We start from the raw sequence: 24542 nt of genomic DNA, 5'->3' as shown, positions 1-24542 counted from the left end.
TGTACATAAATATAGAAGTTCTGTATCACAGTATTCATATCAATCTCTATCTTCAGACTAAAAATATAAAAGAAATGGAATGTTTTGAAGCCCTAAATAACTTTTATGGAGTGTTTAGAATTTCAGAATTCTTTACAGTTGAGTTATTCCTAAGAATGTCTTGAAGAAAATGTAACAGAACTCTTACAGTGTAAAAGAAAAGTTTGTGCTAGAGTGATAACACAGTGATTGGGTGTTTTCCCTGCACATGGCTGATCCAGACAGACCCAGGTTCGATCCCTAGCATCCTATTTGATATCCAGGGCCTGTCAGGAGCAAATTCTGAGTGCAGAGCTGAGTGCCACCGGGTAAGGCCCAAAAGCAAAAACCAACCCCCCCTCCAAAAAAAGAAAAAAGAAAGAAAAAGTAAATTTAATGTTAAATAGCATAAATCAAAGGGCTACATTTGAAGAGTATGGTGAAACAAAAAGATGACCTTTTTTCTGCACATGCTACTACAGAATGAATTAAAATAGTTTGTAATATTATATAACTTTCATGTACTTGTTCATACAAAAATACCTTCAAAATTTGTAAACTGGGCCATAATGCAATGAAGAATGTGATAATACCAACTAGCTATTATATTCAACTGAAATGGAAATTTCCTTGAAGACATTTTTTTTTAAAAAGCTTATTGAATTTTTTTTTTAATTTTATTTTGGGGTCACACCCGTTTGGTGCTCAGGGGTTATTCCTGGCTAAGCGCTCAGAAATTGCCCCTGGCTTGGGGGGACCATATGGGACACCGGGGGATCGAACCGTGGTCCTGATCCTTGGCTAGCGCTTGCAAGGCAGGCACCTTACCTCTAGCGCCATCTCGTCCGGCCCCAAGCCTTATTAAATTTTTAACTGAAAAAGAATTTTTACTTTAACTGCTTTTGAGAACAGGAAAGAAAATCTTAAAAGATGTAGCAAAGAAATGGGAATATAAATTTAATCCTTCATTACCTTCATAAATTTGTTTTATTTCCCGACAGAAGACAAGGGGCTTGAAACATTGATCTTTTAAAGAGTTTCCTAACTTGTCTGAACACTAGAATCACATTTAAAAATAATGGAATTTTGATCCTGTACCAGAAGTTATAATCCAGTTGTTTTAGCCTATGGTATTGGTGCTCTTAAAAGTAGAACGGGAGGCCGGAGAGATAGTATGAAAGTAAGGTGTTTGTCTTGAATGCAAAAGGACAGTGGTTCGAATCCTGGCAACATATATGGTACACCCGGAGCCTGCCAGGAGTGATTTCTGCGTGCAGAGCCAGGAGTAACCCTTGAGTGCTGCTGGATGTGACCAAAACAAAATAAATAAATAAATAAATAAAGTAGAACGAAGATGGGGTCCGAGATATAGCATGGAGGTAGGTATTTGCGTTGTATGCAGAAGGACAGTGGTTGGAATCCAGGCATCCCATATGGTCCCCCGAGCCTGCCAGGAGTGATTTCTGAGTGTAGAGCCATGAGTAAACCCTGAGCGCTGTTGGTGTGACCCCCCAAAAAAAAACAAAAAACAAAAAACAAAAAAAGGAAGAACTGAGGGACCAGAGCGATAGAGCATCAGTAGGGCGTTTGCCTTGCACGCTGCTGACCCAGGATTGACATGGGTTAATCCCCCGCATCCCATATGGTCCCCCAAGCCAGGAGCGATTTCTGAGCGCATAGCCAAAAGTAACCCCTGAGTGTCACCGGGTGTGGCCCCCCAAAACAAAACAAAACAAAAAAAAATGAGGGGCCATAGCGATAGGACAGCGATAGGGCGTTTTCCTTGCACGCAGACGACCCAGGATGGAACCTAGTTCAATTGTCGGCATCCCATATGGTCCTCCGAGCCTGCTAGGAGAGATTTCTGAGCGCAGAGCCAGGAATAACCCTAAATGCCGCAGGGTGTGGCCCCCAAACAAACAAACAAACAAACAAAAAGAAGAAACAAAGGTAAAGAAATCAAGAGGAAGATATAGGAAGAAATTGATGAAAGTTAACAAAAGGAGGATCAGGGGCCTTAATACAACAGTGGTACTATGATATGATACATCTATATAGCTAAACCACAGAGCCAACATCATTCTAAACAGGAGAACCAAATTATAGCAATCAAATTTTAAATTGTGCCTTCTAAAAGGTGGGATGGAAAGTGAGGGTAAGCTGGGGACAGTGGTGGTGGGAAGTTGGCACAATCGTGCGATTATGTAAGAATACTGAATGTCTGAAACTCAACTAGGAACAAGTTTTGGTAATAATGTTTCCATCATAAATGTTCTAAAAATTCTATATGACCCTTAATGTACAATTTTAAAACTACATTTCAAGTTGATTTAGTTCAACGTCTATGAATAAGAAAACTATTCCATAGATATCCAAAACATCTGAAGATTAAAAACTTTGAAAAATTAAAAATATGCTTTAATTTTTTAAATACAGAATTATAAACAATGCTTTCTATATTAGCATTTTTGATAATAATGAATCTGTTATCTAGGTATAAAAAGAAGTGTCCTAGTATCCATTTGCCTTTGTGATTTTATTGATGCACTTTAAGTGTGTACTGGAATGTACAGCTAGAGGTAAGGAAAAGAAGTATTATAGGTTTTTAGTATTCCCCTGTTAATATTCACTGGGGTCATATAATTTAGCATTAGAAATCTGTAGAGCTTTAATTAAAAAAATAATTTTAAACTACCATTCAATTAAAGTTAGTACAATGACTTTGCATAATACATACATGAAATAATTAGTGAAGATGGTTCTTAATTTAAAGGATGTTAAACAGCTTGTAGACATCTGGTAACAAACTGAAATGGGTCATTCAAAATTTATCTAACTAAATTAAGGGGGAAAAATGTTTCTCCTCCCAGGTTGGCATGTCACAAGATAACTAAACCGACTTAGTAGCCTTGCCTGGGAACCCTGAGCTGTCAGTGGTGAATATGCAAAGGGCCAGCAAATTAAATCAACCTGCCAAACTGTCAATTTCAAGCCTCATGACTGCATGAAAATAGCATCACTGGAAGAAATCAAGCATTGCCTTCTTTTGGGTTCCTGGCACCTATTCAAATACTCATGCAGTTGTGGCTAATTTTGCATGCAAATTTCAGTCAATAAGCTCAGAACAAGACCTCCCAAGATATTTCAAAGGATCTGACAGTATTTTTTCTGAATACCAAATCGACAGTAGTTGAAATTCAATCTCCATTTGCTGGTGCTTTACATATGCACAAGTGTCCCCACCACAGAGTTAAGTTAATGAGAGCCTCACCTGCTTTCACTCACATCCTCCCAGCCGTCCTTGCTGAGGTTCTCAAACACATTACTCTTAACCTTGACGCAGTGATTGAGAACTGTGTGGTAACGACCCAAAGAGCACTTTTTCTTGGCGGCTTTAAAGTTAATCTTGGTAATGGTTGTTTTACAGTCATATTGTCTAGATTGCGCTTCCGAGGTGGTGGCCATCTCAGTTATAGCTTTGTCTGCAGAATGCTGCAATTTCTCCACTGAATTCATCAGCTCTTCATTTTCATTTCTCAACCCATTAGTTTCTGCCACTTGCGTCCTTAGGGAAGTGACTTCTCTCTCCAGCTCACTGATTTTTACTTGAAGTTCGTTTTTGTGTTTTTCTGTATCTTTACTCCTCCTTTGTAGACTCTCTAGATCTTTTCCTTTGGTCTCTAAATCTTCTTGTTGTTGTTTTAACAGGGATTTCTGCATGTAATTTTCTTTCATTAATTTTTTATTCCCTTCTTTTAGTTTTCTTGATCCTTTCTCAAAAGATCTTAGCCGATTTTCTAATTCTATGATCTAAACAAAAGAGTTTAATTTCGAGAGTTCAAAACCACAATACTATATTTTTGTTATCAGTTTTAACATATAAGTAAAATCACACTCAGTGCAAGGACAAAATAATCTGAAGGATTTAACTTTTAAGTAATTCCAATATGTTGAAGATCAATACATTCAAAAATGCAATAATACATCTGCTGAAAAAAGAACAGATGGCCAAGTAAGTTACATAATTCTATTCAAACTGACACAAGGTAATAAGCTTCACAGAATTTTCTAAGATACAAGTACTTTGACTATGTGTTCATTGTGCATAAAATCTTTTCAGATAAACACAAGTTATTTTTAAAAATGAGATAAGATTTATTGAGAATTATATTAATATTTTTCTGGAACTTTATAATCATGAAAATCTGATGGCCAAAAATGACTTAATTAGGTTCCATTAGTTAAATTAAAAAGAACGTAATTTAAATAGTTACACTGTTTTTTGTTTATAAAATAAAGTTTTGCCATCAACAGTTGCAATGACATAAAATTTTAACTTTTAGGTTGCATATGGTTTAATTAAAATTATATTGTTGAACATAATGATAAAATACTGTTTCTGAATTTAGAAGTTTTCAGACTGTTTGAGAAGAAAAGAACTTGCAAAATTAGTCTAATGAAAGTTGTTAAATGGCTTAAGGCTGGGCAGAAAGGAAGGGGCAATTAATTCTAATTCTGTCACTACTAATTTCATGGAGGAGCTGATTTCAAATCAAATGCTGAAAAAGAAAAAAAAAGAAAAAAAATTTTAGAGTACATTTTACTGTTAGGTTAGAAGCAGAGGGGAGGGCCACCACGTAATCTAGTAAATTTAATTGGTCATTTTAAATATTGCTGGTCACAAAGTTATTCAGTCAAAATAAATTTTGGAAGTGGCTGAGAGTGAAAAACAGGAGTTAAAAAGAGTGTTCTGGCCAAATAACCTTCTCTTGCCAGGTCACCTATGGATGGTATATAGAACAATAAAAGTAATTCTGTTTCCTTTTGAGGATATAAAAGACATTTTTGTCTTCTTGGTTGTTATTTTTAGGACACAACTAATTGGAGTTAGAGCTTTCTCCTGCCTCTGCTCAGGGATCACTGATGGAAGGGTAACATATGTGGTACTGGGTCCCTAGTCAGGTTCAGCCACAAGCAAGGAAAGTGTACCAGCTATAATATGTCTTCAGTCCTAAAATCCATTTTTATATTTAAAAATTTTTTATTAAATAACCATGAGAAACAGTTAGAAAGTTGTTGATAGCTGAGTTTTGTTAATGTTCCAACACTCATCCTTTCACCAGTGTGCATTTCCTACCACCAATTTCATAGTTACCTTCCTTGCCCCTCCCCAGCCTGTCTTTTTACTTTTTCTTTTTCTTTTCTTTCTTTCTTTTTTTTTTTTTTTTTTTTGGGTCACACCCAGTAGCACTCTGGAGTTATTCCTGGCTCTGCACTCAGAAATTACTCCTGGAAGGTTCAGGGTACCATATAGGATGCTAGAAATCAAACCCAGTCAGCTGCATGCAAGGCAAACACCCTACCCATTGTGCTGTCATCTCTCTCTCTCTCTCTCTCTCTCTCTCTCTCTCTCTCTCTGTCTCTCTCCTCTCTCTCTGTCTCTCTCCTCTCTCTCTGTCTGTCTCTCTCTCTGTCTCTCTCTGTCTCTGTCTCTGTCTCTGTCTCTCTCTCTCTCTCTCTCTCTCTCTTTCTCACACACACACACACACACACACACACACACCCCTCTTTTCCTCTTTTAGGAACTATGGTTTGTAATACTGTTACTGAAGGGATATCTTGAGTATCACTTTACTTCCTTTCAGTTCCCAGTTCTTATTCAGAAGGATCATCTCCAATTATTATTAACACAGTAGACACTTTCCTCCTAACTACATCCTAAATACACTCTCTTCCCCTTCCCCACAATAATTTCTATTGTTTTTGGGATAGTATTCTCATACTGTGGTGCTTTATTTTTTTAATACCCCGCAGATGAGTGCAGTCGTTCTGTTTGTCCCTTTTCCTCTGACTCTATCAAAGTATAAGCAAATTTCATGACTTCATTTTTCCTAACAGCTGCACAGTATTCCACTGTAGAAATGCACCATAGTTGGTTGTTTTTTTTTTTTACCTACTTATTTGTTCTTAAGCACTTGGGTTGTTTTTAGATTCTGACTATGTGAAGAGTGCTGCATTGAGCATAGGCGTGCAGATGCCTTTTCTGCATTAAATGCATTTTGTACCTACTATAGTAGTAGTCACTTATGGCAGTTAAATTTTTTTTAATTTTCTACAATTTTATTTAAAATGTTTAAAAATCCTCCAATATCTAAGGATATGAATCAATAATATCAGAATTATTGTGTTTGACAGGTTAGTTTTACCAACTATTAAAATAAATAATTACAAGAAAATAATGAATTTCAGGGTTTCTACAGCAAGGCAGCAAGTACTAGCATCATATTATATATTCACAAAAATTTTATAAAACCTGGCAAATGAAAATATTATTCTAGAAAAGATTATAAATGTAGTATGTGCTGTAGATGTCAGTGCACACATTATTTTAATTATTCAATTTGCCTTAAGATAAATCAATGTGAATAGTTCTTGTTCTCTTTATTATATTAACCTGCTACATGACATGAGATAATAGCCTTTCTTACTTGACCATATGGCAAGTGCAAGAAGTATAAGGAATCACATCATCTGCTGTTTTTCACTAGATTTACTACCAGTGCTTCACAGATATAAGAAACATAAGTATGTATTAATATTTAATAATTTGTGAATTTCTAGCTTTAAGTAACCAGTGCAGACAAACAACTATTACAAGAGCAAACCTATTTAAATATTTTCATTATGTAAAGCATATTTTCTTTAGTATAAAACATACTAAACTGCAGGCAGGTCCTTAATTAAACTTGATAACAATACCATTTATTTAAAATTATGCATTAAGCAGGGGCCAGAGACATAGCATGGAGGTAAGGCATTTTCCTTGCATGTAGAAGGACTGTGGTTTGAATCCCAGCAACACATATGGTCCCCCGAGCCTGCCAGGAGCAATTTCTGACCATAGAGCCAGGAGTGACCCCTGAGCACTGCTGGGTGTGACCCGAAACAAACAAACAAAAAACCAAAATTATAAAGATAAATATTAAGACTTTTAAACATTTTACTTTTTACAGATGTCATATAGTGAGTATTTTAATAAAATACTGCTATACTAAAATATGCATATACATTTTATATATAAAATTAGTCTAATATATTTAAAATTAGAAACATATTACCATTTCATTGTGATGATATTATAAAATAAACCTCAGGGTTTATTTTAGCCAAATATTTGAAATCAATGTTTAAGTGTTGCATGGAAAATCATATCTTGTCAGATTTTTAAAGTTAAACTGCTATGTTATAAGTAATAAGCACACACAGAGTATATTTTTATGATTTCTGTTGTCATGCTCTTCATCTTTGTAAATTATTTTAATCTATGTCAATGGAAGCACAAGTGTTTCCACATTAATTTTAAGACTATTGATTTTCTTATCCCATTTTGGCATGCCAATAATTTTGAATTGTGAATTTAAATTAAGGATTCACACAAGGTTTAAGTTCATGAGCCCTCATATTAAAATATAATCCTTTATGTTAAAATTCAGATTTAACTTGTTCTGCTCAATATCTTAAAGATTAGACTACCTTCTGTAATGTCTGCTCCGATATTTCTTTCACATTCTTCTCTGGAGGACTTTTCTTGACCCCGTCATCCTCACATTTTCTGAAGAGTTGTTCTGAGAGGGAATAAAAAATATATTATAGTAGCTAGTATTTCTCTAAAACACCATTGCTATTTTAAGGGAAAGGGATCTCAATTATGAGTTTCTAGTATACAGCTTCTCAATTATGAATGAGATAGTCCACTTTATTGTCACATATCTGGTCAACTACTGAATGGTGACCATATCAAGATTTTCAGTCACATCATTATCTATCTTTGTAGGGACGCTATTTTTTTTTTTTTGGCAGTGTAAAATTTTCAAAGGAACAACAGATCTGAGGGTTAACAATGCTGTACTTTTTATTCCTATTTTCATTCTTTTGTAGACTATTCCCCCTTTGCCTTGAAAGTAGAATTCATTGCCTTTTTATCTACACAGTCACTACTAGTTTTGTTCTCTGGATCTTGTTCCCTGCCAGGAGGATCAGAGTGATTGTTGAACAAAGCAAACAGTAACAGAATTAGGGGTGGACTGAAACTCTAACACCCCCTACCATCACCTTCTTTTTTTCAAGTAAAAGATCATGTATTGGGCAGAATAAGCTATAAAAATCACTTTTTCAGAAAAATTGTGCCTTTTAAACAAAATAGAAACCCAGGCAATAAGGAAGGTTGTCTCATACATAATTCCTCCACTGTCACTAAATATGATGATTAGCAAAATCTTTAAACCACACAAAATATTAAAGAAAAATCATAAAACTTTAGTGAATATTATTAGAACAAAATGCATTAATACCAATAAAGAGCAGGGATGTAGGTTATGTTTTGTGTGTATGTATCCACAGCTTTAAACTCAACCAGAAGAACAATAATAAAAAATTTAAAGCTATAAATGAAAGTTGATATCAACTAAATGACCATAAACTTAATATTTTCCTATGGAAATATATTTGGAAAGTATTTTTAAATCATAAAAAATGGCACAATAAATACCTAAAGCAGATGAGAATACATATCTGTATTACCTGAGTTGATTTTGCTTTAAAGTTATGCTTGGCTGCTATAGGTCAGTATAAAACTTTGATTTATCAACAAAGAAAAAAGAAAACAGTATTATTCTCCGTAGAGTAGAAATTCTCTTGGTATAAACAGTGACTAACAAGTTTGTTAGAGTGAATTAGGCATTTCTTTTGTCTTTGAAACATGACATATCCAATTAAAAGTTTTGTACTCATGAAATAAATAGAACACTATCCAAAGGATAATAAAGGCTAGAATAGGTTTATTTTGCCACCAGAGGGAATATGTACCTTTTCTTGATAATAATCTGTTAGTTCCCAAGTTTCTCTTCTGAGTCTCTTAACACCATGGTGCTGAATTCATTTACAAGTCTCTTTCAGAAATAAAGAAACAATATGCAAATATAATTCATCTGTTCTAGTCATTTAAATATCTGCCATAATTCTTGAAATATTTCCTTAAATATAAAATAGGTCCTTATTTTTGACAAGAAAGCAGTTGATAACCTGAGAAAACAGTACTCTAAGAGCATAGTAAACTAACAAATGTGGAACCTGGTGATAATATAGCAAGTAGAGTGCTTGGCCTTGCATGTGTTTAATACGGATTGAACCCCAGCATCTGACATCATCACCAGAGTTTGCTACTAGTAACCCCTGAATGCAAAGCCAGGAGTAAGCCCTGAGCACTGCCTAGTGTGTGACTCATCCCTCCAAAAAACCAAAACTACCAAATATTAAATAACTCCAATGAAATAAATAATAAAACCAATTATTTTGTACAAGGACAAGATTCACACTGGCTGATCAAGTTCACTTGTGATTTTTCTAACAAGTTTGTTTCTCATTTTCAGATTGAGAAGCTATGTCTAATAATGTTAGGGGCTCTTCAGGTTATAACTGGAGATTGGGGGAGAGGGATATTGGTTCTGAGGACTGAATTTAGTGCCTTAGGAATGTATGAATGTACTCTATTACTTTAACTATCCCCACAGATCCTTCCAGGGTTTTAAAAAAGAATATTTCAATAGCTAAACCCAGGCCATGAAGAGGAATAAATCCCAGCTTTCCCCCAATTCTTTTATCTTTCAGGCATGCCGGTGAAGGATAGAACATCCAAAGATGGTCAGAAAAGGCTTTTCCAAGACATGCCATTTATCACATGATCATTTTGTGCTGAGATCTATGGAGGTCCTGAAGGATCAAGAGAAATTTTTAGCACCTACTTACATAGAAGAATTTGCCCACAGGTAGTTTTTTTTGGTTTGTTTGTTTTTACCGGAAATAAATTTTATATTGATGAGACATAGCTATATAAGATAGAGAAAGCATTAATTATTATAAAATATTTGATTTTGGTCTTCATCACATGAGTCATATTCTTTTCATCATATAAACTGCCTCCTCTTTCCTTGAAGACTCAAGACTCATTCCATTCCTGCATTCAGAATATATATCCCTACTTTGCTATTTATAATACAATTTAGGCAGCTTCTCTATACGCATCTACTTAAATTTTTACTTTCCTCCTATTTGTGAATTAGATTACTACAGTTGCCTGCAAACTCAGAGGGTAGAGGGGTAATTTTCTTTTTTTCCCTACATATCAGGATTTTGGAAATAAACTATGAGCACTTACTTAACAATATTACTTTTAGGGCCAGGAAGATAATATAGCAAGTAAAAATTGTGAAACTTTTCCCTTTAACTTTATAGTTCTCTATTTTGGTTTCACTGGTATTCCTGAAAATATAAACAAGTATCATTCTCTACTAGATTCTTTCTTCTATAAATTATCCACTAATAATATTGCTTTCCTTCATAAGTCAACCTTTTCTGAAACAGGATAGACATATCCAGGTGTTGGTCAGGACTGGCTCCTCATTTTCCTGCAATGAACATAACCTCACCTTGTCTGAGAATCACAGCTCCTGAAAGTCCAGTAGTTTAACTCCTAGACTTTGGTGGGTTTCAGGTGCAGTTTTATAGATATCTTAGTTATGCTAATAGTCATTAGTGCCAATATAGGAGCTTGTACAGACTTTTACCAGTCTTAGATTCTCTTGGTTTTTGCTGATCAGCAATATCAAAGGAGTAAGGTAAGGGTGAAGAAGAACTCTCTATTATGAAAATTCCTCCTACTGTGTTAATCCCTTTTACACTTCACTGGGGAAAAAAGTCCTAAGCAATGAAGTTTCTACAAGACCCCATAAACAACTGGATTTAGAAAGTTTTATTTTGGTTTGGTGGACAAATCAAAGCGCTTTAAATATGTACCAGAGAGGTATGAAGATGCCATGCTTTCTTCCTCTTTCCTAAGGTTATAAAGTTGTTCCATTTGGCTGTTCTTTAATTCAATCCTTTATAGTAAACCAATAATAAGGTGAACAGCTATCATGAATTTTGAGTCTTTTTGGTAAATTAACTCAACTTTAGGAAAGATTATGGGAAAACTTCGTTTAGAGCAAGTTGATCAGACGTGCAAGTGGCAACCTGAGATTGTGACTGTCTTTTGAAATGGGAAGTCTGAAAAAATGATTTTTTAATCTTTAGGAATGTGTTAACTCTAGATCACATCAGATAATTAAAATGAACTACTAAGTTCATATCTGGAAAGTCAGAGAATATGGTTTCAGTGGAGAAATTAACCCATACACAGTATCAGAAGAGTTCTGAATACAATTCAGTATTGTTTTGAAAACTTAAAGTTTATTTTTAGTGTTAAATGTTGATGAAGTGTAAAAATAGAACAAGCAATAATACCTGGAATCATTTTCCTATCTGAGAAATATCATTAAGTAAATGAAAAATAAAGTCCCATTCTGATAGGTGGGACAGAACAACAAATAAATTAGATTGTGATGGTTAATCAAATTATTCCTTTAATATGAATAGCACTGTAGCATCTTTCTTGGAGACTCTAAAAAATAAGACCTTTAAAAAGATCAGTCTCAATTCTAAAAAGTAGGTTGGGAATACAATGAAAACATTTTTCTATAATTAGAAAGACAGAAAGGTAAAATATTTTAATATATTATTCATTGTAAACTATACCTGATAAATAAGCTTTTGCCTTAAAGTAGCATTTTTTTTAAATAAATAATCTTACACTCAGTTAATTCAAGTAAGTGGGTGATTTGAAAATACTATCAATAATTATTCTAGCTAGAGTGTCATTTGTAATTCTCTGATTTTATGCTATTATTAAAATTCAGAGTTACAAACACTTTAGTTTATTTTCTATGCCCAAGTATTTTACTACATTTGTATTATGTTTACATATAAATAGCTTTGTAAATTTTAATATTTTATATTACCTTTCTTTTTTTTTTTTTTTGGTTTTTGAGCCATACCTGGTGGTGTTCAGGGGTTACTCTTGGCTTTCTGCTCCTGGCAGACTTGGAGGAAAATATGGGATGCTAGGAATTGAACCCAGGTCCATCTTAGGTCAGCCACATGGAAGGCAAATGCCCTACCAGTGTGCTCTCTCTCCGGCCCCTACTAATTTTTTTAAAGTTTAACATTTTAGTTGTGTTTCTTTGTTTTACATATATTTTAAGTTAAGCTATTTATAACTTACTTTTATATTTCCCATAATGCTAATGCATCAATCAAATTCACAATCCCAAAAAATGTCATTGTATTAATAAAAGATGTGTGTGGATTATTTTCAACTGAAATCATTTATGAGCCTTTAAACTTAGCAAGAGTTATTTTTGTTTTAAAAAAAACAAAACGATCAAAACCACAAAAACTCTTCTTTATTGCCTATATAATTTAAATTAAGTACTATAACTGGGAAAAAGAGTTATTACAGAGATACATTTCTACAGTAGAAACTTATCAGAATAGGAGAGTAAGCATTTCTTTATCAAAGATTTGCTCTTCCCACCCTACCATGAATTCCATTTCTCTTTTTTAAAGCTCTAGTTTCAGGTGCCCTGCGTAAGCTTAAGTTTCCAGTGCTCAGTGGAAATATCCCAATATTTTTAGAGGTAGAAAATTAAAAGTATTTCTTCTCTTATAAAAGAAGTAATCACTGAAACATTGGCAGGAGAAAAGCCAAATCCATGATGTGGGCATAAAGACATGATCTCTGGATCTGGCTTTGGCTTTCATATCTGTTGCAAATAATCTCAAGGAAATAATGTGTCTTTTCACTAGATAAAAAGATTTCTATAGAGTATGGATAAGACTTTAAGTTTTCTAGGCTCCCCATCCTGCATGGAATCACACAGTAGTAGTATTCACTGTTGCTCTCTATAATAAAATAACATTTTTAGTCAAAAATATGAAGTTGCAACGCTCCAGGTCCAAATTTAGACCTCAGTGTCAGTGCACGTTTACATTGCCCCTTTCTGACTATGAATTCAATGCATAGAGAATAGAGACAACCTACAACTTGAGAAAAGTGGACCTTATGGTTGTCAGCAAGAATAGCTGCTTCAACCACAAATAGACACCATATTTAACTTCTATTTATTTTTGAGTAAATTTGCATATTTTTGTTTTTTTTATTCTTCTATATGCAAGTCTTAAGCAAGCTGTCTATATGCTTTAAGCTGTCAATAAAGAATAACATAAATAATGGTTTAAGTATATAGCTATCAATTTGTGATCAAGATGGAAGATTCTGCTCTAACTCAAATACAGTATGTGATTTATCGCAGAACTTATTGCAGTTAATTACATGTTTTACCTGGCATTTTTCAAATGGAACAGTTGTCTCCCCACTCATACCTTATGGATAAATTATGTTCTTTTTGTTATTGTTTTTGAGCCACACCCGATAGCACTCAGGGGTTACTCTTGGCTCTGCATTCAGAAATCACTCCTGGCAGTGAGACTATATGGTATGCCGAAGATTGAACCTTGACCAGCTGTGTGCAAGGCAAGCACTCTACCAACTATGCTATCACTCACTCTACCAACTACCAGGAGTCTTTAAACTATGGCCCACGGGCCACATATTGTATTTATTCCCATTTTGTTTCTTCACTTCTAAATAAGATATATGCAGTGTGAATAGAAATTTGTTCATAATTTTTGTTTTTACTATAATCTGGCCCTCCAACAGTCTGAAGAACAGTGAACTGATCCCCTGTTTAAAATTTTTGAGGACCCCTGATTACTATGCTATCACTCGAGCCCCATGAATAAGTAATGTTCTAAAATGAAATTATAATCAGAGTCAGTTCCTATCCTGGCCAACCACATTCTTAGGTATATCTGTATCTCTAGCCTAGGTGACTCTACTTGGTTTCAAGTAGGAAACCCTTTATTGGTACCCCTAAGGCTGAGTCCTTCTAATTTTTCTAGATATGCTTCTTTGATAAAAGAAAATGTGGATAACAATGAAGAAAGGTTTTCTTCATTTTGACTACATATTCAGAATTTTTCCTGACTTCCCCTTATCCAGGGCTCAATAAGAATATAGGAAAGTTTTGTTGCATGCCTCACAACAGTGAGACAACTCATATTTGTGCTAACCTACAGCATAGTTAAGGAATGCATGTCCATAAGGAAAAATAGAACAGGAACAGTTAATTGGTATTTTCTTCACAATAGACTCTTGGATACTTGCTTATGTAGTAAATGACTAAATGCTTGACTGTTACTTTCATTTTGGCTTATTATCTTAGACAAGCTACCTGAAAATCAGGCTGATCAATTCTCTCCAGCTAAATTGAGCTCCTGACAAGACAAACTGTGGGATTATATTAAGAATTTCTGGGCCAGAGAGATAGCACGAAGGCAAGACATTTGCCTTGCATGCAGGAGGACTGTGGTTTGAATCCCGGCATCCCATATGGTCCCCCGAGCCTGCCAGGAACGATTTCTGAGCGTAGAACCAGGAGTAGCCTTAGCGCTGCTGGGTGTGAATCAGAAACCAAAAAAAAGAAAAGAAAGAAAGAAAGAAAGAAAAGGGAGGAAGGAAGGAAGGAAGGAAGGAAGGAAGGAAGGAAGGAAGGAAGGAAGGAAGGAAGGAAGGAAGGAAGGAAGGAAGGAAGGAAGGAAGGAAGGAAGGAAGGAAGGAAGGAAGGAAGGAAGGAAGGAAGGAGGGAAGGAGGGAGGGAGGGAAGGAAGGAGGGAAGGAAGGAGGGAGGGAGGAAGAGAGGAAGGAAGGAAGAGAGAAAGAAAGGAAGAAAGAAAAAAAGAAAGAAAGAAAGAAAGAAAGAAAGAGAGAGAGAGAGAGAGAAAGAAAGAAAGAAAGAAAGAAAGAAAGAAAGAAAGAAAGAAAGAAAGAAAGAAAGAAAGAAAGAAAGAAAGAAAGAAAGAAGAGAAAGAGGAAGGAAGGAAGAAAGAAACAAAGAAAGAAACAGAAACAAAGAAAAAGAAGAAAGAAAGAAAGAAAGAAAGAAAGAAAGAAAGAAAGAAAGAAAGAAAGAAAGAAAGAAAGAAAGAAAGAAAGAAAGAAAGAAAGAAAGAAAGAAAGAAAAAGAACTTGTTACACTATAAATTTTAGTAAAGAGAATTTGAATATGTCCAAGACTTAAGTGTTCATGTAGGAGATACAGAAAAGGCAGAACTTATTTGAAAGGAAAGGTAATAAATTTTATTAGAGGGCATTTTTAAATTTTATACCTTCATAAATAACCAAATAGAGATAGATAGAAGAAAATTAAAAATATTTATCTAGAATATGAAAACAACTCTGCACACACATAGATTTTAATAGTTTGAAAACAATGATTACTGACAATAAATATTATCCAAAGAACAGGTATAACATTTCACACATAACAACTAAAAACTAAACACAATAATATGAAGAATGATTTTTAGACCTATGTACAATACAAGTTTATGAAACTTGAAAAAAGGCAAAGTCAGGAGCCAGAGCAGTGGTGCAGAGCAGTAAGTAAGTGTCTGTGTGCCGGCGCTTGATCCCCGGTGTCCCACATGGTTCCCCAAGCCAGGAGCAATTTCTGAGCACATAGCCTGGAGTAATCCCTGAGCATCACTGGGTGTGGCCCAAAAACCAGAAAAAGAAAGGAGGGAGGGAGGGAGGGAGGGAGGGAGAAGAAGGGAGGGAGAGGAAGAGAGGGAGAGAGAGAGAGAAAGGGAGGGAGGGAGGGAGGGAGGGAGGGAGGGAGGGAGGGAGGGAGGGAGGGAGGGAGGGAGGGAGGGAGGGAAGGAAGGAAGGAAGGAAGGAAGGAAGGAAGGAAGGAAGGAAGGAAGGAAGGAAGGAAGGAAGGAAGGAAGGAAGGAAGGAAGGAAGGAAGGAAGGAAGGAAGGAAAGGAAGGAAGAAAGAAGGCATAATCAGGTGACTCAATATTTACCCAAGTGAAAGAGGGCTTCAAGAACACACCATAGAAACAAAAAAGTTATGAAGAGTTTAGTGATTTTTTTGGGTCACACCTGGCAGTGCTCAGGGACCACTCCTGGCTTTACGCTCAGAAATTGCCACCTGGCAGGCTCGGGAGACAGTATGGGATGCCGGGATTCGAACCACTGTCCTTCTGTATGCACGGCAAATGCCTTACCTCCATGCTATCTCTCCACCGCAGTGATTTATTTTTTAACTTGAAGCTCAAATTTAATAATCCCAGAAAACTAGAATTTACAAACAAGGGCCAGAGAATAGAGATTTGCTCAGAGGCAAGTACTCTAAAGATCACTAATCATGTCTCTGGGGTCTTGAGCTATTACTGTTCATCAGCATAGCTGAGAAAACAACTGAAAGAACCACTGAGGGGCCACAGAGATTGTACTGGAATTAAGGTGCTTACCTTGCATGTGGCAGATACCACTTTAATTCCTCAACGGCATATGGTCCCACAAGTGCTACCACAAGTAATTCCATAGCAGAGTCAAGTTATTCCCTTAGCAACAAGTGTAGCCCAAATCAAACCCTCAACAAAACTAAAAGTAGAAAACAAACAAACAAAAATAACCCTCCAAAATTAGAGGAAATAATAACAGAAGATTACACAGATGAAGAATAATGCATGGGGTGAGTTAAAACAGAGACAAGGCTTAAGTAAGACTTGATCACTGCCATTTGTGGCCAAAAAAATTACAGGAATAAAACAAACAAAATGAATAATACTGAGTAAAACACATTATTGATATTATATATCAAAATAAATATTCTGTTGAGATAAATTATATCTCAGCAAAATTTTCACTTCAAATATTTAAACCCAGAAGATAATAAAAATTCTATAGAACACAAAGAAAAATATCAATTCAGATAATACTTAACAGTGAAAATACTCTAAAAAATTAAAACATGGAGTGATAGAGCACATGACTAGCATATGTGAGACTCTGAGTTCAATTTCTGACACCACAGGGTCCAATGACAATTTCTCAGTGTGATTTCCAAGTATTTATGGGTGTGAGCAATAATCTATGTATTAGTCTTCACTGCTAGATGGAACAATGCCAGAAGTAATATAGAGCTTCTAAGATACACCAAAATAAGCACTGAAAAATAATAATTAAAAAATTGGCAAGAAAACTCTCCTTTTCCTCTGGTATAAAAGATAAAAGACTTCAACATCAATAGTTGTGCACCATAAGAAATATTAATTAGTCCTAAAAGTTAAATAAAAACACATGTAAATTTGGGTCAACAGAAATAAATGAACAGCAGTAAGAGTTCTTACTAACCATTCTTTAGCAAAAAAGTCTGAGAATCATAAGTCATTACACGAGAAAGCCAGACAACAATGTTATACCATGGTATCCTCTTCCAGACAAAGAAACAGTGCCTAAAAGAGGAAGTTAACTGGATATATAACAAAATACATATTTAAATTTGGTCTTTATAAAGACACAATTAAGGGAAGAAAAGAATGCAACAACATTTTAATTTAGTAAATTGTGAGCTCAGAAAACAAATAAAACAGGGGCCGGAGCAATAACACAGTGGTAGGGTGTTTGCCTTGCACGCGGCTGGTCCAGTACGGACCTTGGTTCGATCCCCAGTGTCCCATATGGTCCCCAAGCCAGGAGCAATTTCTGAGCGCATAGTCATGAGTAACCCCTGAGTGTCACTAGGTGTGGCCAGAAACCAAAAAAAAAAAAAAAAGAAAAGAAAACATAAAACATACCAAAATTTAAAAAAATTTGAGAATGAACGTATCATTGTAGATGTAATAAAATGATTAAAAATAACAATGTAAAGGCATATCTAGCAGTGTCGGGGCAAACACTTGCCTCTGGACTCAGTAATGACTCCTAGTGGGCTTGGTGGTGCCATGAATTGAATGTAGGTAGGCTGCATCCTCAAGGCAAAGGCTCTATTGCTGTATTATCTGTCCAGTGCCATATGCAAATTTCCTTTAAGATTAAAAATAGAACTATCATATATACAACAACCTACTCTGAGATATTTATCCAGAGAACACAAAATCACCAGTTCCAAAAGATTCATTTTCGGGGCCGGAGTGGTGATGCTAGAGGTAAGGCGTCTGCCTTGCAAGCGCTAGCCTAGGACAGACTACGGTTCGATCTCCCCTGGATTCCCGTATAGTTCTCCCATGCCAGAAGCGATTTCTGAGTTCATAGCCAGGAGTAACCCCTGAGCATCAACAAGTGTGGCCAAAAATGAAAACATAAGATACATTTTCACCTATGTTCACTGTAGCACTATTACAACAGCCAAAAATCTTGGCACGACTTAAATTCCCAATAAAAGAAGAGTTCAGAAAGTTACAGTAAATACACACAAACGAACACATACTGAATTTTAGTAATTAGTAAAGATCAACACTTGTATTTTGCTCCGATTTGGATGAAACTATAAGGTATTACGTTAAGTGAAAAAAATGAGAAGACAATTAAAAAAATACCAAATAATCTCCCTCAGGAACCGTGGTATTATTAGAAGTAAAGGACTTGCCTTACATGTGATCTGTTTTTTTCAAATTCCATATGATCCCCATAAACACCACCAAGTATCATTTCTAACTGCAGTGCCAGAAATAGATACTGAAGACCACCAGGTGTGACACTCACTATGACTACCCCACCAAAAATCACAACACACACAATATCTTAAGAAACAAAGAGAACAATGTTAAATAAAAACATATTCATGCTTTAAGAGGTTTTAATTAATTATCATATTTTAATTAATTACAGGGGTTAAGACTTTCATCTTTCACATAATCAACCCAAGTTCTATCCTCAGCACCATGTATTGTTCTTGAAGCACTGGCAGGAGTTATCCTTGAGCACATTGCAAGAAGCAATGAACACTGTTGAGTGGGCTCAGACACTTCCCCACCAACAGAAAAAAAAAAGTAAATTCTTTGCCTATGACCATAGAATAACAGTTGCCAAAGAGGATGGACAATTGCGTCAAAGGACTCAATAGACTATGGCGGAGAAATGTTGTCAATTTGAAGATGGACAAGATGTTTTTGTTTTTGTTTTCTTTTTTCCCCTGGGAAATAAAATTTTCTAGTCTCAACAACAAATCATCAGCCAAACCAACGAGATTCCTTGTAGGTCATCATATATGGGCAAGATGTTTTGTGTAATGTAACACTGTATCTTTAAAACATATATATATGTATATATATGTCTTTAAATATATATATATATATATGTATATTCAGGTAAACCAATGTTATCTCAGTAAAATATTTATCAATCAATAAATAAAAATATCTACATCAAATACTTATTTTCATAAAGTATTTACCATCATTCTCTTCTATTTGTGTTTTCAGTTCTTGTATTGTTGCCTTATCTGCACGCATACGCACTTTAAGTGTATCCAATTCTTCTTGAAGATTCAACCTATAAAAATTCAAATAATAAGACCTCACTAATACAATGGTTAGTACTCGAGACACGAAACCTATCATATCCAAAAGTTGATCTATTAGTTTCTTTTCCTTACACAAACTATACTTACCTATCTTTCTGTACTCAGCGAATCTCTTGCACTCCCCACCTCTCTTCATTAATATATACCTAAGCTAACTTCTATATGTTTATATGTGGGCAGGAGCACACAGAGATAGGAATCCTCCTTAAGAGACAAAACTAAATCACAAGCAACCCATACCTATCCCCTATATAATCCCTCCCATGTACTATTCCCTCTCCCCCTTTCAGAAATCCGACTATCCTTTCACCCCTCAATCCCATCCCTGATATCCCCACCACATTGTAACTCTTCACCCTCAGTTCTTAATCCATTAGGCATCAAGACCGACCGCCTACCCCAACAAACCAGTACCCAGTACCCAAGTGAAGAGACACCCACTCAAACTCAAACCTCGTTCCCGGCAAAAAAGTAAAACCAACACCCTGACTGACTCAGGCAGTGTGGCCCTTCTAATCACTTCTTCCTAATGTGGACTGTGGCTTGATACCGGATCTAGCTCAAAAGGACCGCCATTGCCAGAACTCTACCCAAGACCTCCCTGCCTGGAGCCCACACCCCACAAGGAAATCTCAAAAGACAATGGGGAAGCCTATACTTTCACATAAGTATAAAACGTATATAACACTACCGCTTATCCTGTTTTTTCCCAAATATAAAGTAATCTCCTGTACCACTTTCTCCCTTTTTCTTTTTTTCTTGTTTGTTTGTTTGTTTTAATTTGTTTTGTTTTAGTTTTTGTTTTTTTAATTTGATTTGTTTTTGCTTCTTTTGGGTCACACCTGGTGGCACTTGGAGGGTGCTCCTGGCTCTATGCTCAGCGGTCGCCCCTGGTGGGCACAAGGGACCATGTGGGATGCCAGGATTTGAGCCACTATCCTTCTGCAGGAAGGACAGACACCTTGCCTCCATGCTATATCTCCAGCCCCTTTATTCCTTTAATTACGTTTTTTATTTAATCTTTTTTTTTAAAAAGAAACTTTTTTTTTTGTTTTTGTTTTTGTTTTTGTTTTTGTTTTTGGGCCACACCCGGTAATGCTCAGGGGTTGCTCCTGGCTTGGGGGACCATATGGGACACCGGTGGATCGAACCATGGTCCGTCCAAGGCTAGCGCAGGCAAGGCAGACACCTTACCTCTAGCGCCACCGCCTGGGCAAAATTTTTTCTTTAGATATGTGTGAGCATATATATTGTTTTTGTCATGTGTCTGTTTTCTTCTCTCTCCACCCCCAAATCCAACAGCAATATAATGTAGCACCACTTCTTCCTGCAAAGGGATATTTAAAAAAAAGGGAAATTTTACATGTAGAAACAAGCTCTGATCTACTAGGGATAAAAACTCAAACTTTTTTACAACACAGGGGCATCTCCCACCCTGAACATATGTCATGTGGAACCAACTTAGACCCCAGTGAATTAGGCACTGATGTCCAGCCTTGACTCCTGGTTCCTAGACACAGAAATGACAGAGTTCTCCACAATAGCTCCAGGAACTAAAACCCTCCGGGGTATCCATAATGCTGCTCTGACACCAACATGTGCCAGTTCTAAATGGATAACCTGACACTGAGGAAATGGGAACAACTTGATCTAAGAGCAAGTTGTCCTTCCTCACCAGCCAACGATAAGACAAAATCAGAAGACATGTCACCCTTTGATCTGTGCAAAAGCCAAGATCGCTATCTACAGATGACTGGTTGTTACAAGCAGGACTGGACAGTACGCATCCCAGGACCACCACCACCACCAACAAAAAGCTCTAGCCTAGGTTTTGGTCTATGATCTATTCAACAAACAAGATCTCCAATTCCAAAGGTCAGACAGAGACAATCGCAACTGAATGGGTCTTCCGGAAGCATAACGACTCTATCCCAGGCTCCATGCTAGGAGCAGCATATTGACCAAGACTACCAACTACAGAAAACAGATTAAAACAACACTGAAGAAGCAGAACTACTAGAACCACAAAGAAAGACTTCATCATAAGCTCCATTCCTTGAGATGTACAGACACCAAGATCTCTAGATACAGATGTCTGATTTTACCATCCATGATGAAGCAAAAGTCTTCCATACACCACAAAAGCACCCAGAGGAGAGTAAATGATCATTCAAGGAGTCAATAGTTAATCCCATGACAGTATGCTTCAGGGGTGAAGAAACCCTGTATCTCCTAGACCTAGGCCAAGAGAGTCCCCTCTATAATGTCCCCAATAGTTACTGTGCCTATGCAGGGGTAAAAATAAAAAAAAGCTCAAAATAATCCTTTTATCCACATATATATTTATTTATTGAATAATTTTTGACTTGTTCATTTTGATTTAGATATTGAAGTTGATGTCTCCAATTTTATTTTATCTTATTTTATCTTTCTCTTTCTTTTTGCACTCCAGCATGGTCTGACATCGGGACCGAGACTACTGTGTGGTTCTTGTCTTTATTGCTGTAGTGCTCACTGGATATTTTATTTGATATTTCTTTATGTATTGTTGCAGTGTTTCAATTACCTTTTTCCTGACCTCTCTCAAATTGAGGTTGAAAGCCTCTAAAAAGACTCCGCCCATTTTCAGCTTGTTTGATGTTTTTTTAACCCCATTCTATTGCTTTTTCCTTCAAAAAAAAAAAAAACCTCACATAACTCAAACTACCTAATTCCACCTCTCAAATAGAGGGGGAAACAAGGGAGGGTACCAGGACCAAACAGATATATGATCACTAATAGTAAGCTAGACACAGAGGGGACGACTTACTCTAGCAGCCCGTGGTGTGACGGTTGGGGATATGGGTTGAAGGAAGGGAATGGGGGTGGGGGGAGGACAAATTTGGTGACTGGTATTCCCCTGATTCAATATTAATATGCACCTAAAATACTACTGTGAAAGATATGCAAGCCAATATGGTCAAAATAAAAATTAATAAAAAAGAAAAATTCAAATAATAAATTATCAAACTATACAATAAAATAACAGTTTAGTCAGCAAAATTATTTAAAAACATAACAAGACAATAAGCTAAAGGCAATTTTAATGTTTTAAATAAGTGATATAGTACTTAAATAACATTAAATATTCTAAATGCTTAAAATATATGTTTTTTAAATCAACAATTACCGACTTTTAAAAACAGATCTACCTTTCTTGATCTGGAGGCTAGCTCTAGCTGGCATGGGGTTTGGGAGACCCCATGTGGAAGGCCTTCTCCCTAACTTGGGTGTACTGGGAGCCTTGATAGGACCCCAGCCATCCCCTCTTCTTCCCCCGGCCTCCAGGCCTTCCTGGGGTGGCAGCCCAGGCGGCCAGACAAGGTGGGTTTTGGGGGGTCCCTCCTGGATGGTATCCCAAGCTTTCCCTTCCCTTCCCCCTGCACTAGGGTGGGAAGGGCACAGGGTAGAGGTAGGGCAGATCCTGGCTTCTGGCTCTCTATCAATCCTTTCTTGATCTGGAGGCTAGCTCTAGCCGGCAAGGAATTTGGGGAGACCCCATGTCGAAGGCCTTCTCCCTAACTTGGGTGCGCTGGGAGCCTTGATAGGCCCCCAGTCGTCCCCTCTTCTGCCCCGGGCCTCCAGGCCTTCCCTGGTTCCAGCCCAGGCGGCCAGAAATGGTGAGTCCTAACTTGGGGTGTGCTGAGATTTGTTCGGTTGCACTAAATTTGTCACTGTCAATTTCTGACCAATTTACATGTGGAAAACTGCATGTATTAAGAGTATTCCGTATCTTTATGTTATGTTTTGCGTATCCAGAATGTCCATTTTTTATTCTTCCCTTTCCCACACTCCTACAAAGCTCATTTTTACTCCTTAACTCTCACCCACCCCCAAACATCACTAACCCTCATTACTCTTTTTAACTTCAGTACTGCACAATCCTAATCCCAGACCAAAGCCGTGCATTGTGTGTAACAACCCCCATCTATTACAAAAGACATAAAATGGACACGTATTTCTTTTGAATATTTTATGTGTTTTTTCTCTGACAGCTATAAGTCTTACTAAATATTCTCTTATAAAGTGATGATTCTAACCACTTTTTATCTTCTCTTTGTGAGCTGTTTAATAAAGAATTTTGGTGAAAGAGTCCCTCAGTTTAATGCTGTTGATTGAACAATGTCTTGGGGATTGTTGGACTTGTTCTTATCGCCCCCATATGCGCCAATAACGCCACGTGACATTGTTCCTTTTTTGCATAGGCACATTAAAATAGGAAAACACTATACATAGAAATAAGATCTTATCTAATACAGATTGTAACACACAAATCTTGTAGTGCAAAGGGACCTTACACCCTGAACATTGACATAACGACCTGGCACAGGCCTCAGAAGAATGAGCATTTTCCATTAACCCCTGAACCAGGGAAGCCATCCATGAAACAACCAAGTTTGTCTATAACACCACCTGGAAGCAATCCTCTACCACAGAAGACCCTATCACTGCTCAGACATCGACCTGCTCAAAAGAGACTTCCCTTAACACTGAGAAGACTTAACAACAACAACGACTTGCTTACAGGATAGGGCTCTCTACATTGCCCTTTAATTGTGAGGTGAAACTAGAGGATGCTCCACATTCTGACTTCAATGTAGGATATGCAGATTCCAGGATCTTTAATACAGAAACATGATACCAACAACAGAGACTATGTGAAAAATAAAAGTGTGTTGGCACTACAATGTCTTGGATTGGACGATCTAGCTTGCCTGCAGCCTAGACTTGGTCTTATGCAAGGAAACTTCAGGGGTAGGGTCTCTTTGTATTTAGGCCAAGATTATTCCTTTCCATGCCCCTCATATTTAGGTGGGCCTATGCAAACAACAATTGCCACTCTAACACCATTTTTACTGTGCTCCTTTGACTCTAATCCTTTAAAAAAAAAACCACTTAAACTTTTGAGGTTAACTTAAACTAATATGCATGTACATGGAAATGTAAAAAATACTATGCCTCTAATGTTTAATGAGTTACATAAGTTTTATGGCTTTAGATTGCCTTGTCTGCTGCTAAGAAATAATATAATGTATTACAATCTGGGGACTTGAGGGACAAAGTAATTGTACATGGATTCTGTTTTATTTATCTTAATGTTCTTTGGCTGAAAGTTCAAAG

The 24542-nt window shown here is 36.5% G+C and overlaps 1 protein-coding gene and 1 non-coding gene across 2 annotated transcripts in view; both read right to left on the bottom strand.

The window, feature by feature from the left end:
- Window positions 1-24542, bottom strand: part of CNTLN (centlein) — a 225146-nt gene that overhangs the window by 72776 nt on the left and 127828 nt on the right. The window contains 3 exon segments of the mRNA XM_049769389.1: window positions 3290-3828; window positions 7552-7643; window positions 19254-19351. Of these exon segments, the coding sequence (XP_049625346.1) occupies window positions 3290-3828; window positions 7552-7643; window positions 19254-19351 (729 nt within the window).
- Window positions 18996-19069, bottom strand: LOC126030204 (small nucleolar RNA SNORD30). The gene has a single exon (XR_007503087.1). It is a non-coding gene; the product is annotated as a small nucleolar RNA SNORD30 (small nucleolar RNA).

This window comes from Suncus etruscus, chromosome 1, assembly GCF_024139225.1.
Source record: "Suncus etruscus isolate mSunEtr1 chromosome 1, mSunEtr1.pri.cur, whole genome shotgun sequence".
Lineage (NCBI taxonomy): Eukaryota > Metazoa > Chordata > Mammalia > Eulipotyphla > Soricidae > Suncus > Suncus etruscus.
The sequence above is the reverse complement of the archived record's forward strand: the minus strand, read 5'-3'. Positions and strand labels throughout refer to the sequence as shown.